At 44.5% G+C, this 15,826-nt stretch overlaps 1 protein-coding gene across 1 annotated transcript in view; it reads left to right on the forward strand.

Moving 5' to 3' along the window:
* The first annotated feature begins 6,945 nt into the window (after window positions 1-6,945).
* The window catches only part of LOC104641284 (ubiquitin-associated protein 2), a 35,435-nt gene continuing 26,554 nt past the window's right edge, over window positions 6,946-15,826 (forward strand). Inside the window, exons 1-4 of the mRNA XM_075739014.1 lie at window positions 6,946-7,166; window positions 9,698-9,764; window positions 12,965-13,160; window positions 15,556-15,647. Of these exons, the coding sequence (XP_075595129.1) occupies window positions 6,961-7,166; window positions 9,698-9,764; window positions 12,965-13,160; window positions 15,556-15,647 (561 nt within the window). The 5' untranslated portion in view covers window positions 6,946-6,960. The remainder of the gene's footprint in view (window positions 7,167-9,697; window positions 9,765-12,964; window positions 13,161-15,555; window positions 15,648-15,826) is intronic.

Genomic DNA, 15,826 nt, shown 5'->3' on the forward strand with positions numbered 1-15,826 from the left:
TAGGTATTACCACGTCCAACACTTCATCAGGAATATCTCCCTCTTCCGTAGGATTCTTCTCAGTCAACAGGCATATCTGAGCTCTCCACGCGTTCTCTGGGGGAATATGTAACTGAACAGAATCTTCAGAGAAGGTTAATTGTGCATTTAATTTACAGAGTAAATCCCATCCAAGTAATGGTAAAGGGCATTCTGGCATATAGAGGAATTTGTGTGTTAATTTAGTATCCCCAATTGTGAGTTCCATTGGCTGTAAAAATGGCCTCAAAGTTTTTTTCCCCTGTAGCACCAACAACACTTGTCTTAGCATTACTTAATGGTCCCTTACAACTAGTTAATATAGAATGGGTGGCCCTGCTATCAATCAGAAAATCTATTGTTTCAGTCCCCAGCTTAATTGGAACCAGAGGATCGGCTGGGGAAACTTTAATGGATTCCTCTCTTCCCCTTCAATCTAATCTAATCTCTGCCATTATCCCCACAGCTTCCTCTTTGTCTTCCTCTATTCAAAAGACTCGGACATTCCCTTTTCCAATGACCCTCCTGCTTACAGTAGGCATGCTGATTTGTTCTTAGAAAAGTTTCACAGCAGCTTCCTCTGCTACCTCCACGACCCCTGCCTGTGCCTCTGAATCCTCCTCGCACACCTCTTCCCTGTCCTTCTGTCAGGGCAGCCAGCAAAGATGCCTGCAGTTTTGCTCGCCCTCGCTTCTCCTTTTCTTCCACCTCTTCTCTATTATTATATACTTTACGTGCAATCGACATTAATTGTGAAATTGTCATTCCGTCCGCACCATCCACCTTTTGCAGTTTCCTTCTAATGTCTGACGCAGATTGACCAATAAACAACGTATTGAAAACTTAATATTGGATCCGGAGGACGCTAGCAAATCTGTCCATTTTCGAGCTGCCTCACACAATCTTTCATAAAAACCAGATGGGTTTTCTTTGTCTCCTTGCCTTATTTCATACAACTTAGATAAATTTTTGGGCTTTTCTCCTCCCTTTTGGATTCTGTACAGAACTAGTCCTTGGTATTCCCTTAGTCCCTGTAATCCTTTATCTGTGTTAGGATGCCACTTTGGATCTTCCCTGGGGAGAGATATGTCAGCATTAGGTACTCCTCCCTGCTTCTGGTACAATCCTTCCCTAGCTTTTTCTAAGACTGTCCTCCTTTCCGCATGGGTAAACAAATATTGCAGAAGGACTTGTATATCTCTCCAGTTAGGATCATGAGTCATCATCACAGTCTTAATTGCCTTATACATTCCCTCTGGACTATTCCGGTAGGACCCAACTGCCTGTTTCCAGTGTAATAAGGCCAAAGTGGTAAATGGTACATGAACATACACCGGGGCTCCCTTGGGTCCTACAGCCTGGCTAAGAGGGGCCTGGAGTACAGCTCTCCGTCTCTGTCCTCTAGTTCTTCCAGAAACAGGACCAGTCATTTCCTTTTCCTCCTCACTTGTGGAATCTGATTCTAATTGTTTCGGGGGGTGGGGGGGGAAGGCTACCAATAGCTGAACATCTTCCTCCGTGTCTTCTGACCTGGGTTTTCCCGTCTTACAATCGGTACAACACAAACACTCTGTTCGCTTCCTACAATGCGTACAACACATACGCTCTGTTCTTTTCTTACAGTCGGTACAAGACAAACACTCTCTTGCCTTTTCTTTTTCTTTTTCCTCGGTTAAAGGATATATTCCCTTCTGGTATTCCAAATCCATCAAACCATACTTCTTTCTAACATTCAAATCACTTCTCAACGCAAAGAAGAAATCTGCATATGCTATCTCATCCCATTTCTCATTTCTTTGACAAAACAACAGTAATTGAAATATAGTATGGTATTTCAAAGACCCATTTTCAGGTCATTTTTCACCATTATCCAGTTGATATTGTGGCCACCATTCACTACAATACCGTTTTGATTTATCCCTAGTCATGGGGTTCCCCCCAAATTTACTCTATTCTTTAAGATGCATCCTAAGGCAGAACAAAGAGGAACCTCCTTGGAAGCAGTGGAACCCATTTTGGTACCGAACACAAGAATTTCCTAGCCCAACATTTCATACACCAAAATTCCAAATACAAAACGAGGGATCTCTCCCCTGCGTTACTCAATACAACGTGTAGGAACAAACCAACGCTGCTGCTGCATGTTTTTCTGCTGTGTCTTATGCAGAGCTTAATCAAAGAACAACTCCCACTGCTTCCTTAAGAAATCTCACTTTCACCCCCCTTTTCCTCTTAAATACCTCTTTCAAATAGCATTGCAGCATTGTGTCACTTACCGCCTGACTGCAGGAGAGGGGCCGCTGGAGTCCCCAATCAACAGGTCGGTGTGCACTGGAGTCCAGTCAGTCCGCTTCTCCTCATCGAGTACGGCAAGACAATCTGGGCAAAGCTGTCAGCACAGTCATCGTAGAATCACAGAATGGTTTGGGTTGGAAGGGACCTCAAAGATCATCTAGTTCCAACCCCCCTGCCATGGGCAGGGACACCCTCCACTAGACCACGTTGCCCAAACTCCCATCCAACCTGGCCTTAAACACTTCCAGGGATGGGGCCTCCACAACCTCTCTGGGCAACCTGTTCCAGTACCTCACCACCCTCACAGTAAAGAATTTCTTCCTAACATCGAATCTAAATCCACCCTCCTTCAGCTTAAACCCATTACCCCTTGTCCTGTCACTACACTCCCTGATAAACAGTCCCTCCCCATCTTGCCTGTAGGCCCCTTCAGGTACTGGTAAGCCACAATTAGATCTCCCCAGAGCTGCCTTTTCTCCAGGCTGAAGAATCCCAACTCTCTCAGCCTGTCCTCATAGGAGAGGTGCTCCAGCCCTCTGATCAGCTTCGTGGCCCTCCTCTGGACTCTCTCCAACAGCTCCATGTCTTTCTTGTACTGGGGCCCCCAGAGCTGGATGCAGTACTCCAGGTGGGGTCTCACAAGAGCCGAGTAGAGGGGCAGGATCACCTCCCTCGACCTGCTGGTCACACCTCTTTTGATGCAGCCCAGGACACGGTTGGCTTTCTGGGCTGCAAGCGCACACTGCCGGCTCATGTTGAGCTTCTCATCAATCAACACCCCCAAGTCCTTCTCCTCGTGGCTGCTTTCAGTCCATTCCTCGCCCAGCCTGTAGTCGTGCTTGGGATTGCGCTGACCCACATGCAGGACCTTGCACTTGGCCTTGTTGAACTTCATGCAGTTCGCACGGGCCCACCTCTCCAGCCTGTCAAGGTCCCTCTGGATGGCATCCCTTCCCTCCAGCGTGTCAACCACACCACACAGCTTGGTGTCGTCGGCAAACTTGCTGAGGGTGCACTCAATCCCACTGTCCATGTCTCTGACAAAGATGTTGAACAGTGCCGGTCCCAGTACCAATCCCTGAGGGACGCCACTCGTCACCGTTCTCCACTTGGACATTGAGCCGTTGACCACAACTCTTTGAGTGCAACCATCCAGCCAGTTCCTTATCCACCAAGTGGTCCATCCATTGAATCCATCTCTCCAATTCAGAGACAAGGATGTCGTGCGGGACAGTGTCAAATGCCTTGCACAAGTCCAGGTAGATGACGTCAGTTGCCCTTCCCTTGTCCACCGATGCTGTCACCCCATCACAGAAGGCCACCAAGTTTGTCAGGCATGATTTGCCCTTAGTGAAGCCGTGTTGGATGTCACCAATCACCTCCTGATCTTCCATGTGCCTGGAAGTCGTTGAGTACCTCAGCCTTCTCCATATCCTGGGTAACCAGGTCACCCGTTTCATTCCAGAGGGGACCCACATTTTCCCTTGTCCTCCTTTTCTCACTAACATACCTATAGAAGCTTTTCTTGTTGTCCTTGACATCCCTGGCCAGACTAATTTCTATCAGGGCTTTGGCTTTCCTAACCTGATCCCTGGCTGCTTGGACAATTTTTCTGTGTTCTTCCCAGGCTACCTGTCCTTGCTTCCACCCTCTGTAGGCTTCCTTGTTTTGTTTGTCTGCTCTCCTGAAGTCCAGGGCAGTGAGCTTGCTGTGTGCCCTCCTCGCTGCCCTGAGGATCCTGAATTCCACCATTTCGTGGTCACTGCAGCCAAGGCTGCCCTTGTGCTTCACATCCCCTACCAGGCCCTCCTTATTGGTGAGAATAAGGTCCAGCATGGCACCTCTCCTTGTGGGCTCCTCTATCACTTGGAGGAGAAAGTTGTCATCAACACATTCCAGGAACTTCCTGGATTGCTTGTGCCCTGCTGTGTTGTCCCTCCAGCAGATGTCGGGGTGGTTGAAGTCCCCCATAAGGACCAGGGCTTGTGAGCGTGAGGCTGCTCCTATCTGCCTATAGAGGGCCTCATCTGCTCAGTCTCCCTGGTCAGGTGGCCTGTAGCAGACCCCTGCTATGATGTCCCCTGCCCCAGTGCTCCCTTTAATCCTGACACATAGGTCCCATCTGGGTCACCAAAAACTGTTGTCCCAAAAGCAGGATCATTTACCCGGTGTGCAGTACACCAACATACACACAGAGCAGAGGTATCTTATTTATTTCCTGTCTGTGCAGAGATGGGTGCTAGGTGGTAATTCCACAAAGCTAGCACACTACCCACAGAACCTACCACGTATTCATCTAGTTACAGGATTAGAAAAACTCACCTAAATTTACACTAATTGGTTATTAATTACCCCATTGTGGTGGGTTGACCCTGGCTGGGGGCCAGGGGCCCACCAGAGCCACTCTATCACTCCCCTCATTCACTAGACAGGGGAGAAAAAAGTACAATGTGGGTTGAGATAAGGACAGGGAGAGATCACTGACTAATTATCGTCATGAGTCAAACAGACTGAACTTAGAGAGGAAATTCATCTAATTTATTACTAAGCAAAACAGAGTAGAGGAATGAGAAATAAAATCAAATCTTAAAACACCTCCCCCCCACCCCTCCCATCTTCCTGGGCTCAACTTCACTCCCGGCTTCAACCTCCGCCCCCCTCAGCGGCACAGGGGGACGGGGAATGGGGGTTACGGTCAGTTCATCGCACGGTGTTTCTGCCGCTTCTTTGTCCTCAGGGGGAGGACTCCTCTCATCGTTCCCCTGCTCCAGCATGGAGTCCCTCTCACAGGAGACAGTCCTCCATGAACTTCTCCAACATGAGTCCTTCCCACGGGCTACAGTTCTTCATGAACTGCTCCAGCGTGGGTCTCTCCCACGGGGTGCAGACCTTCAGGAGCAGACTGCTCCAGCGTGGGGTCCCCCATGGGGTCACAAGTCCTGCCAGCAAACCTGCTCTGGCATGGGCTCCTCTCTCCACGGATCCACAGGTCCTGCCAGGAGCTTGCTCCAGCACAGGCTTCCCACAGGGTCACAGCCTCCTTCAGGTGTCTCCACCTGCTCTGGCGTGGGGTCCTCCATGGGCTGCAGGTGGAATCTCTACACCGCCTCATCCTCCCTCCATGGGCTGCAGAGGGACAGCCTGCTTCGCCATGGTCTTCACCATGGGCTGCAGGGGGATCTCTGCTCCGGCACCTGGAGCACCTCCTCCCCCTCCTTCTGCACTGACCTTGGTGTCTGCAGAGTTTCTTACATCTTCTCATTCCTCTCTCCGGCTCAAAAGCTCTCTCCCTAACTGTTTTGTTTTCCTTCTTAAATATATTATCACAGAGGTGCTACCACTGTCACTGATTGGCTTGGCCTTGGCCAGCGGCGGGTCCGTCTTGGAGCCGGCTGGCATTGGCTCTATCAGACACAGGGGAAGCTTCTAGCAGCTTCTCACAGAAGCCACCCCTGTAGCCCCCCCGCTACCAAAACCTTGCCATGGGTTTCCAGCTCTCCTTCAAGGATACTCTTTAGCAAAGCATGCTTTTTATCAGTCCTTCGGCTCTTCTTCAAAGGTATAGTTGTTAGCAAAGCAAGTAGTGCATTTAACCCTAAATTAAACAGTGTCTAAGCACTAACCCAAACACATTTCTGTCCCTGTAAAGTGGAAAATTCTATTTAATGGATATTATAAGGTGAACAAACTGTGGTGCGTAACTTCCAAGTGTATATCTGACTTTTGTTTGGTGATCATTCTAAGACTGTCTTCACGGGCAATGCAAGTTAGTGATGATCCACTCGGTAGTTGTCTCTGGTGTGGTATGGAAGCGTGGCCCAGCAGAAGGCAGGGCTCAACTCTCTGACTTTTGTTGGTGGGTGAGTGCCTCTAATTCTGTGTATTATCTTTGGAGGACAAGAGATAAGTGTAGAAATAGTTGGGAATTATGTTGAGCAGTAGAGTTGTTCAGTGTCTTATTACATTATAATGATCCTTTGGAAAGGCCTATCTGTGGTAAACAAGTTCTATTCTGTATAGCCTAAAAAGTAATATTAATGCTAAACATTTTTTGTTATCTAGGTCAAATAAAGACAATAATTGTCAACTCTTTAGCCATTAAAAGTGCTTAATGCTGTGCTCAATTGTGGCCTTTCATTGTAGCTTCTTTTATTTTACTGCCTTAGACATTTGACTCAGTTCTCCAAACTGGTAAGTTGCATGTGCCCTTTTACTCCAGCAATCGAAGTCTCAAACATCAAAGGTGCCCTGTAGGTTGGAATGAAGAAGCAGAGCTGTAGGTAAAAGCAGATTTGTACAGTGCCTTGAAAAGTGCAAATTACTTTTGTTTGCGGAACCAAATGGAAGGAATTTTAAAATGAGGATTGACTTGCGAGCAAAAGTTAGTAATCCACATAGTGGGAGGTGAAGTACAGAAGACTGTAGTTTACTACACATGTAGCAGTGAAAATTATAAATCTATTGTAGGTGAAAAGCTTAAAGAGAAAAAAATGACAGTTCTGTTGCTGTTTGAATTTTCATTAATAGCCAGATTGCTTGATACTGTTACTGGTTCTTAATGGTCAGGTTTTTGTAAACCAAGGGGAGAATATTGTTGTGTTCCTGGATCCAGACTGGGATGTCAGGTATGCTGGAATTTGTCTTTGAATGCCTCTTTCACTTGTTGCAGCTACTTCATCAGTTCCAGCGCCTAAAACAGAGCCTTCTCCTTCGCTGCTTTCTGCTGGTTCTCTGCCTAGTGTGGTATCCACCACTGCTTCACTTCTGCCTTCAGCATCACAGCACGTGGCAACATTGCCCAGCTTGCATCAGTCCAGTGATTTGGCCAGCAGCTCACTTTCCCAGTTAAGCAGGTACAGTAGCAGTTGTGACAAAGTGAATGGGGTTCAATTTTGGGTAAAGGGCCAACATGAGGGTGATTGTGTATGGTGGCTGTCAGATACCAGGGTCCCCTTTTCTGACATTAACTAGAATTAGGATATTCAGAAGAGACCAGGATGTTTCTGGTTGCAAAGTACGAGCTTTGGGCTGCCTCTTAATGATAGAGCAGCTGCTGCCCTCAAGTTTTCATGATATATATATACAACTTTGTGTTTCAAGGGGCTCTTGTTTCAATCATCCTGGCTATATTGATTCCCCCACTTTGTTTTTCCTACTTTGTCCACAGTGCCTGCTGTTTGTTTAGTGTTGTATGTTTGAAATCATTCCTTAACAGTTTACTTCCTGGCTAATTTTGAAATATTGTAGTTTCATTTATATTTGTATTGCTTAAAATTAAAAACTGGAAATAATTCCACAGGGACAGTGTGTGTTTTTTCTTTCTAAGACATTTCCTTAAGACACTTTGAAATATCAGATTGGTGTTCCTAGAAGTGCATTTAGCACAGCTTAGCTCATTTGCAATATCTGTCTGATTTTTCAGCGCCTGTTACTTGAGCTTCATCCTCAGGCAGGTGACATCCTGAGGCTATACTAGTTGAGTTATATTTTAATACTCACCTTTGTACTGTATCTGTTACTATAAGAAACTAATTTGATGGGCTATTACAAGGTTTTTTTCTGTTTCACAGCTAGGACATAATTGATTCTCTTTTAATACATTAGTGTTTTCTGTTGAATAAAATGGTAAATGTATCAAATAACAAGAATTACTCCATTCACATTAGAAAACATCTTCTCCTCACATTTGTTTGTTGAAAAGCCATGTACATTGATAGAAATTTTAGTTTGGAGGATTGATGCTGTTGGACAGATACCAAGCACCATGAAAAGATGATTCCTGAATTCCAAGCGTATCTGACTTGGTTGTGCTGGTGGCTCTTGTCTGCATTGCTACCGTAGGTCAGATGGTGAATTAAGGCTTATTAGAAGAGTTGGGGAGAGTGAGCAAGGGAGTGGTATAAAACTGTATGTTGGACTGAACTATTTCTTTCCTTGCTGCCTGAAGTGGTGTCATTGTAATTCCTGCAGATGGGGAACCCTTTTAAGTAATCAAGGTAAAATTCAGCTATGAAACTGCAAAGATTTATTGTGCTCCCACACCTCGAAGAGCTGCCAGAAGTCTTTGCCCTTAAATTAGGGCATATAATTTAGCCTGTAGCTTTGTTATGAAAACTGCTGTATTTTCTTGTGGCTATTTCTATAGAGATTACTGAAATACTTGTTATGGTTAGGATCTCTCTTGCTTCTGATTTCACATGAGGAGGGGCTTTTTGAGCACCAAACCATACATATTTTTTATGGCTTTGTTTTGTTTGCCTTTGTTCAGTGTTCATTTTGTTTATTCCATACTGTACTGTAAGTTATGTTCTTGACCTCAAATGTAAGGTATAATTTTTGTCAGTGTAAATGTTTAAGAATGTTTCAGTCACCTTTCAGGGAGACATTTAAAGATCTTTGGATTACAGATGAATGTTGGTGCTGCTGTTACTGCCAAAAGTTCACAGGCCTGGTCAGCTAGAGAAAAAAAGATGGTGCTAAAGCAGAGTTGCTTCCTAAAATGAAGTTATCTGTAGATGTTTTTCATCAGGGGATTCTATATTTTCATATTTTACAGTGTATGTATAAAACTAAACTGATAGTTCTGATTCATTTTTTCAAAGAGGAAATGGCTTTTGGTGGAGTGTAGTGGTATGAACTGGCGTTGATTAAATTGCCAGATTCTGTAGTAGTATGTCTAATTTTGGGGCTTTCACAGATGTTCTTCATTTGCTGTCTTTTGGAGTTTTTTTTAGCCCTGTCTTTTGAGAGTGTTTTGGGACTTTTGGCAGTTATGGGGCAAATACCCTGCAGTTCTAATTGGTTGAACTTATGTTATGCAGGTTATGTGAGAAATACCATAGTGAGTCAAACCAAAGCACTGCCTCACTTGATTAATACCTGTGCCCGGTGGCAGACAGCAGCAGTTGTTCAGGGAAAGAATGAGAAACAAGCTGTGTGTTGTGTGAACGTGTGAACCTTCTTCTGGGTTTGGACTTTACATGTCTTGGAGTTATTGCTACATAATTCCTGAAGCAGATATTGTTTTTCTAAAAATATAGTAAATTGATAAATACAAATGAATGGGGTTTTAGATGTTTCTTGTTAGTAATAGTTGTCTCTGTACTTCAGTTTCTTTCATTAAACAGTAGTAGGATATTAGTTAAAGGAAAAAATGTAGGGTTGCGTGTATATATACACACACCCCTACAGACATTTTCATTTTTTCTTTACTATCCTACTGTGTGCGTATGTGTACACATACCTACAATTTTTATTCTTTAACTAATATCCTACTATCTACTCTGCATTTGTGTATATATGTGTGTATATATACATACATATATATATTCAAAAATGTTCTAGGAAAAATTAATTTTATTAATTCTTTGCAATTTCTTTCTAGCTCCCTTTCCAATCATCAGAGCAGCCTCTCCCCTGCCTCAGTGTTGTCTTCAAGCACATCACATGCAGTAAGTTCTGTTTGCATTTGAACAAATTGTTGTGCTTTAACCTAGCCATTCTTAACTTCCCCCTCCCCCCAGGATGGGGGAGAGAATCGAAAAGAAAAAGGTAAAACTCGTGGGTTGAGATAAAGACAGTTTAATAGGACAGAAAAGGAAGAGAATGATAATAATGATAAAAGAATATACAAAACAAGTGATGCACAGCACAATTGCTCACCACCTGGAACTGATGCTCAGCTAGTTCCTGAGCTGCCCTGCCTCCCAACCAACTCCCCCAGTTATATACTGAGCATGACGTCATATGATATGGAATATCCCTTTGTTGTCCCAAAATGGAGTTCTTTACCTGATGTGCAAAGAGCCGATAACACACAGAGCCGAGATATTTGTTTATTTCATGTCTGTGCAGAGATGGGTGCTAGGTGGTTACTCCACAAAGCTAGCACACCTTGGTTATCACACAGTAAGTATTTATACATTTCAAGCAACTGTTATCAGCACTTTCACATCTACTTTTAAAATTATGCTTGGTTACTCTTGTTTTTATTGGTCCTTGCTATGTCCTGTCTCTGCTTAAAGCTACAGCATCCTATCTTTTTACTAAGCACGCTCAGTGAGGGGTGGGTTTATGTGAGATGGGGGCTTTATTCTCCTCTAGAGGTGTGGTTTTACTATGCTAATTAGGATAGTTCACTCACAGTTCAAATAGCTCTTTGACTTTATCAGTAGTAGAATTCCTCTTGTGCTTATGTTGGTATTTCTTTTGTATGACTGATGGTGTCATCTTGTCATCTTGTTTCTTCTCTCAGGGATGCGCCTAGTTGACTATCTACAGAGGCTAAGTAGCATCCTTTGTTTTATTTTTGGCATCTCTCCAACACCTTTGGCCAGTTTGGGTCCTAAAACAAAAACACAGCACTATACCAGCTGCTAGGAAGAAAATTAACTTTATCCCAGCGAAACCAGGACACAGATGTTCCAGCATATAGTCAATTTATCTGATGATTAAGACCCTCTCTTAAAGTTCATTGTGTACCAGTACACTAAGAACTGAAACAAGAGCCTTATCTCAGAGAAGAAGTACTGCCAGCCCTCTAGTGTTAAAAAGTGTCTTTACCACTTGTGATTTGTACTAGATCAGGAATAGGTATTACAGAGATTTGCCAGTCACACAACTGTAGAGGAAATTTTCATGCCGGCAAGGGGGGATGGAATGAAGAAAGAAGTTCTTGTAACAAATGTATTTAAAAAAAATAAAATCTTTAGAAGTGGCTGTCTGAAACTGCTCCAAAATGTGGACTGTTAGCAGTCTCCACTGGAGAGGTTAGCTGGCAAAATGCAGGTGATGGAATGATACGTGTCATGCCAAATGCCTCATGACATGATTTTAGAGTTTACCATGTGGCATTGTTGTTACCTGTGTATTTAATGCATTTGAGATAACAAGGCAAATGGCATTGAACATAGTGCTCTAGATGAGGTTGCACAAACGGAAGTCAGAGAGGCACTGCCTTGTTCCGTGATGGGGTACTTTTGTACAGTCCCAGTTGGGGTGCGCAGATAGGTTACTGCTTTTCTTTATCCTGTATTTTGGTTTGTAATGCTCCATCCCTACTGAATATGTAACTTAAAAAACCACACCATTCTAAATGTCCTTTTCTGTTATCAGAGTTGCTTTGACTTCTGTGTGTTGATGACACTGTTTTGCAAGTGTGATCAGCTTACAGCTAAAGCACTGTATTGTGCTGCATTCAAACCAGGAACTCCTTTATCCTCATGTGTTCCTGTAAAACATCTGGTCTGTGTTTTAGTTTACCACATAAAAGCTGTTGTGGGACACTGCAGTTTAAATCTTTTAAATCTCACAAGTGCATTGAGGAAAACCACGATAGCAGTGTTCTGTATTTTGAAAGCGAATACTGTCTTTTCGAAGAATATGGCAGGCAACTAAGCACAACACAGCCGCTTGCTCACTCCCCCCACCCCTGGGCAGGATGTGGGAGAGAACTGAAAGGGTAAAAGTGAGAAAACTCGTGGGTTGAGATAAAGACAGTTTAATAGGTAAAGCAAAAGCCGCGTGTGCACAAGCAAAGCAAGACAAGGAATTCATTCCCCACTTCCCATGGGCAGGCAGGTGTTCAGCCATCTCCAGGAAAGCAGGGCTCCAACATGCATAACGGTTACTTGGGAAGACAAACGCCATCACTCTGAAGGTGTCCCCCCTCTTCCTCCTTCTTCCCCCAGCCCCTTATAAACTGAGCATGATGCCATATGGTATGGAATATCCCTTTGGTCAGTTGGGGTCGCCTGTCCTGGCTGTGTCCCCTCCCAGCTTCTTGTGCACCCCCAGCCTACTTGCTGATGGGGCAGTGTGTCATGGCAGTAAAGGCCTTGACTCTGTGTAAGCACTGCTCAACAATAACTAAAACGTCTCTATATTATCAATGCTGTCTCCAGCACAAATCCAAAACATAGCCCCATACTAGCTACTATGAAGAAAATGAACTCTGTGTCAGCCAAAACCAGCACATTTGGTTACGTATTGGTTTTATGTTCTCTTATACTTCTTGTATTTGCAACTTCCTAGTTGAAACTAGTTTTCTGGTTGACAGAGAATGTTAAATGTTTTCTTACTTTAGCACATTGTTATAAGTGATTATTACATAGAAGAAACTTTCTGAACTCATTTATCAATTAGATGCAACATATCCATATGTTCTGCTCTTTTTCCAAGTCCCTCTGTGCCCACGGCTCTCCATAGATACATCTCGATATGACAAACACATTTCTATATTATTAACACTTTTCAGCACAAATTGAAAACATAGCCCCATACTAGCCACTACGAAGAAAATGGTCTCAGCTGAAACCAGGACAGAGTTTAACATAACAAGTAGTACCTTAAAGGTGTATGCAAGCAAAGGGCAATAAATAATGCCATGGAATGACATTTGAGTTCTGTGGTATACTTTTATGATGATATGGTGGTTTGAATTTAACTATCATGTAATCATTTTTTTTGAATACTTAGAAATCACAAACATGACAGTTGCTTGCTTGGTACATAGATAATGCATATCTTTTTATTTTGCATGTGCTGCTGTTACTTAAAAGGTTGTTGGGTTTGGATTTTTCATTTTTTCCCCAGCATCTTCCACTGTGGTTTATTTGCTTTGTGATCCTCATTCTTTTTGTTTCCTTTCTAGCATACTGGTGTTGAGAACACAACTTCGCTCCAGCCCTCAACAACCTTTTCAACTGTTTCAACCTCAGCCCCTAGCACCACCTCTTCGGTTGTCAGCATGGCAAGCAGTATGAACACTACAAACAGCCTTGGCCTGAGCGTTACCAGTGTGTCAATACCACCTGCTACCACACGGGCAGCTCCCTTAGTGTCTTCAGGTTCGCAATATTAACAGATCACGTGGATTGACAGAGGACTTTAGTCAGTAGGGCTGTCAGTTGAGCATCTCACCAGCCATAACTATGCTAAGAAATCCACATTAGCATTTTCAACGTGCTTTATTTGCTGGCTTACACAAAACCAGGCAGTTTTACTGTATATTTGAAATATTTGTTAGGGTCTTATGTGGCATTTATATAGCACATTCAATCCCCAAAGAGCTTTATAAATAGACACCAGAGCAGTTCTGACTTTGGAAATTTTGGGCTAGGAGGTTCACCCAGTTTGTATTCCAGGTTGTGATCAACTCTTAGCTGTGAGTTCACATTAGCTTTAATTTCATTCTTCTCTGTGACTTGAATTCATTTAGCAGTATCAAAATATACTGCGTCTTCATTATCATATGCCACATCCCTACTGTCTGTGGTGGGTTGACCCTGGCTGGGGGCCAGGTGCCCACCAGAGCCACTCTATCACTCCCCTCCTTCACTAGACAGGGGAGAAAAAAGTACAACGAAAAGCTTGTGGGTCGAGATAAGGACAGGGAGAGATCACTGACTAATTATCGTCACGAGCAAAACAGACTGAACTTAAAGAGGAAATTCATCTAATTTATTACTAAGCAAAACAGAGTAGAGGAATGAGAAATAAAATCAAATCTTAAAACACCTCCCCCCACCCCTCCCATCTTCCCGGCCTCAACTTCACTCCCAGCTTCAACCTCCGCCCCCCCTCAGCAGCAAAGGGGGACGGGGAATGGGGGTTACGGTCAGTTCAACACACGTTGTTTCTGCCGCTTCTTTGTCCTCAGGGGAAGGACTCCTCTCATTGTTCCCCTGCTCCAGCATGGAGTCCCTCTCACAGGAGACAGTCCTCCATGAACTTCTCCAACGTGAGTCTCTCCCACAGGCTACAGTCCTTCACGAACTGCTCCAGCGTGGGTCTCTCCCACAGGGTGCAGACCTTCAGGAGCAAACTGCTCCAGCATGGGGTCCCCCACGGGGTCACAAGTCCTGCCAGCAAACCTGCTCTGATGTGGGCTCCTCTCTCCACGGACCCACAGGTCCTCCTGCTAGGAGCTTGCTCCAGCGTGGGCTTCCCACAGGGTCACAGCCTCCTTCAGGTGTCTCCACCTGCTCTGGCTTGGGGTCCTCCACGGGCTGTAGGTGGAATCTCTACACCCCCTCATCCTCCCTCCATGGGCTGCAGGGGGACAGCCTGCTTCACCATGGTCTTCACCATGGGCTGCAGGGGAATCTTGCTCCGGCACCTGGAGCACCTCCTCCCCCTCCTCCTGCACTGACCTTGGTGTCTGCAGATGTTCTTACATCTTCTCACTCCTCTCTCTGGCTGCAAAAGCTCTCTCTAACTGTTTTTCTCTTTCTTAAATATGTTATCACAGAGGCGCTGATTGGCTTGGCCTTGGCCAGCGGCGGGTCTGTCTTGGAGCCGGCTGGCATTGGCTCTATCAGACACAGGGGAAGCTTCTAGCAGCTTCTCACAGAAGCCACCCCTGTAGCCCCCCCCCCGCTACCAAAACCTTGCCATGCAAACCCAACACATGCCACATCTACAGAAAGGAAAAAAGCGTCTGATGTCTGAGTCATTCCACAGCAAATAGCACTTCAGAAAAAGGGTCTACAGAGACAGAAGATGGGGAGACTTCTTGCACTGAAGTGGAAGCAATGCTGAATTCTCTCTTGCTTCTGTAATCAACCTGAACTGCTAAAAGGAAATCCTATGGAGAGAAATTAATGATTTAAATATTAAGATCAAACTTACAGAAGGATTTTTCATTCCAATACCTTGTAAATGAAGTGTCTGATGACTGGCCAAAGTGCATTTTTTTTTTTTTATCTCTTCTGCTTCCTAGCACTGCTTCATGGAGGCAACTGAAACTGTTTCAGTCATCTTCTCTTTGCTATTCCCAGCTGCAATGTCACCCACAAAAAATATGCTGGTAACATTTAGTGCTTTCCAGTTTATTGCTGGTGATAAGGGAGGATGTGTTGACAGAGTAGAAAATGAAAGGAATTTTCTCTCTTAGATTGAGAACAATGTCTAAATTTTGCCTTCAGGAGAGAAATGAGGAAAGGAGAAGTTCCTGTAATTCTTGTAATCCTCTTGGACAAAGAAAATGACAAAATCAGACTGTTCTCTGATGGGACTGTTTTCAGTCTTAAGTAGCCTGTACTTTCCCTTCCCTGAGGCATGGTTAAACTCTTCAGGCGATTTTGAGCATTTTCATCAACCAACACAAAATTCTTCCACGTAGTTCTGCTCTTTACAAACTATGACAGTGCAGCTGCCAGGGCTTGTGAGCTATCTTGTCTCAGTGCTGAAGCCTTTTCTTTTCTAAAGGCTTGTTAAAGTGTCTGTATTTTGATTCTACAGGCAAAGCTCCCCCAAACCTGCCCCAAGGTGCGCCGCCCTTGTTGCATAACCAGTATATTGTGGGACCTGGAGGACTTCTGCCTGCCTACCCAGTAAGCAATTTAATTTTTCCTGTCCCTGATTGCTTAACCCTTGGTTCAAGTGAGCCCTCCAGACCTGCTGCTGTCTATGCCAAGGCATAGACAAGAAGGGCAGGAAGGAGGATCCGGGGAACTACAGGCCTGTCAGCCTGACCTCGATACCGGGGAAGATTATGGAGCAGATCATCTTG

This window comes from Balearica regulorum, chromosome W, assembly GCF_011004875.1.
Source record: "Balearica regulorum gibbericeps isolate bBalReg1 chromosome W, bBalReg1.pri, whole genome shotgun sequence".
Classification (NCBI taxonomy): Eukaryota; Metazoa; Chordata; class Aves; order Gruiformes; family Gruidae; genus Balearica; species Balearica regulorum.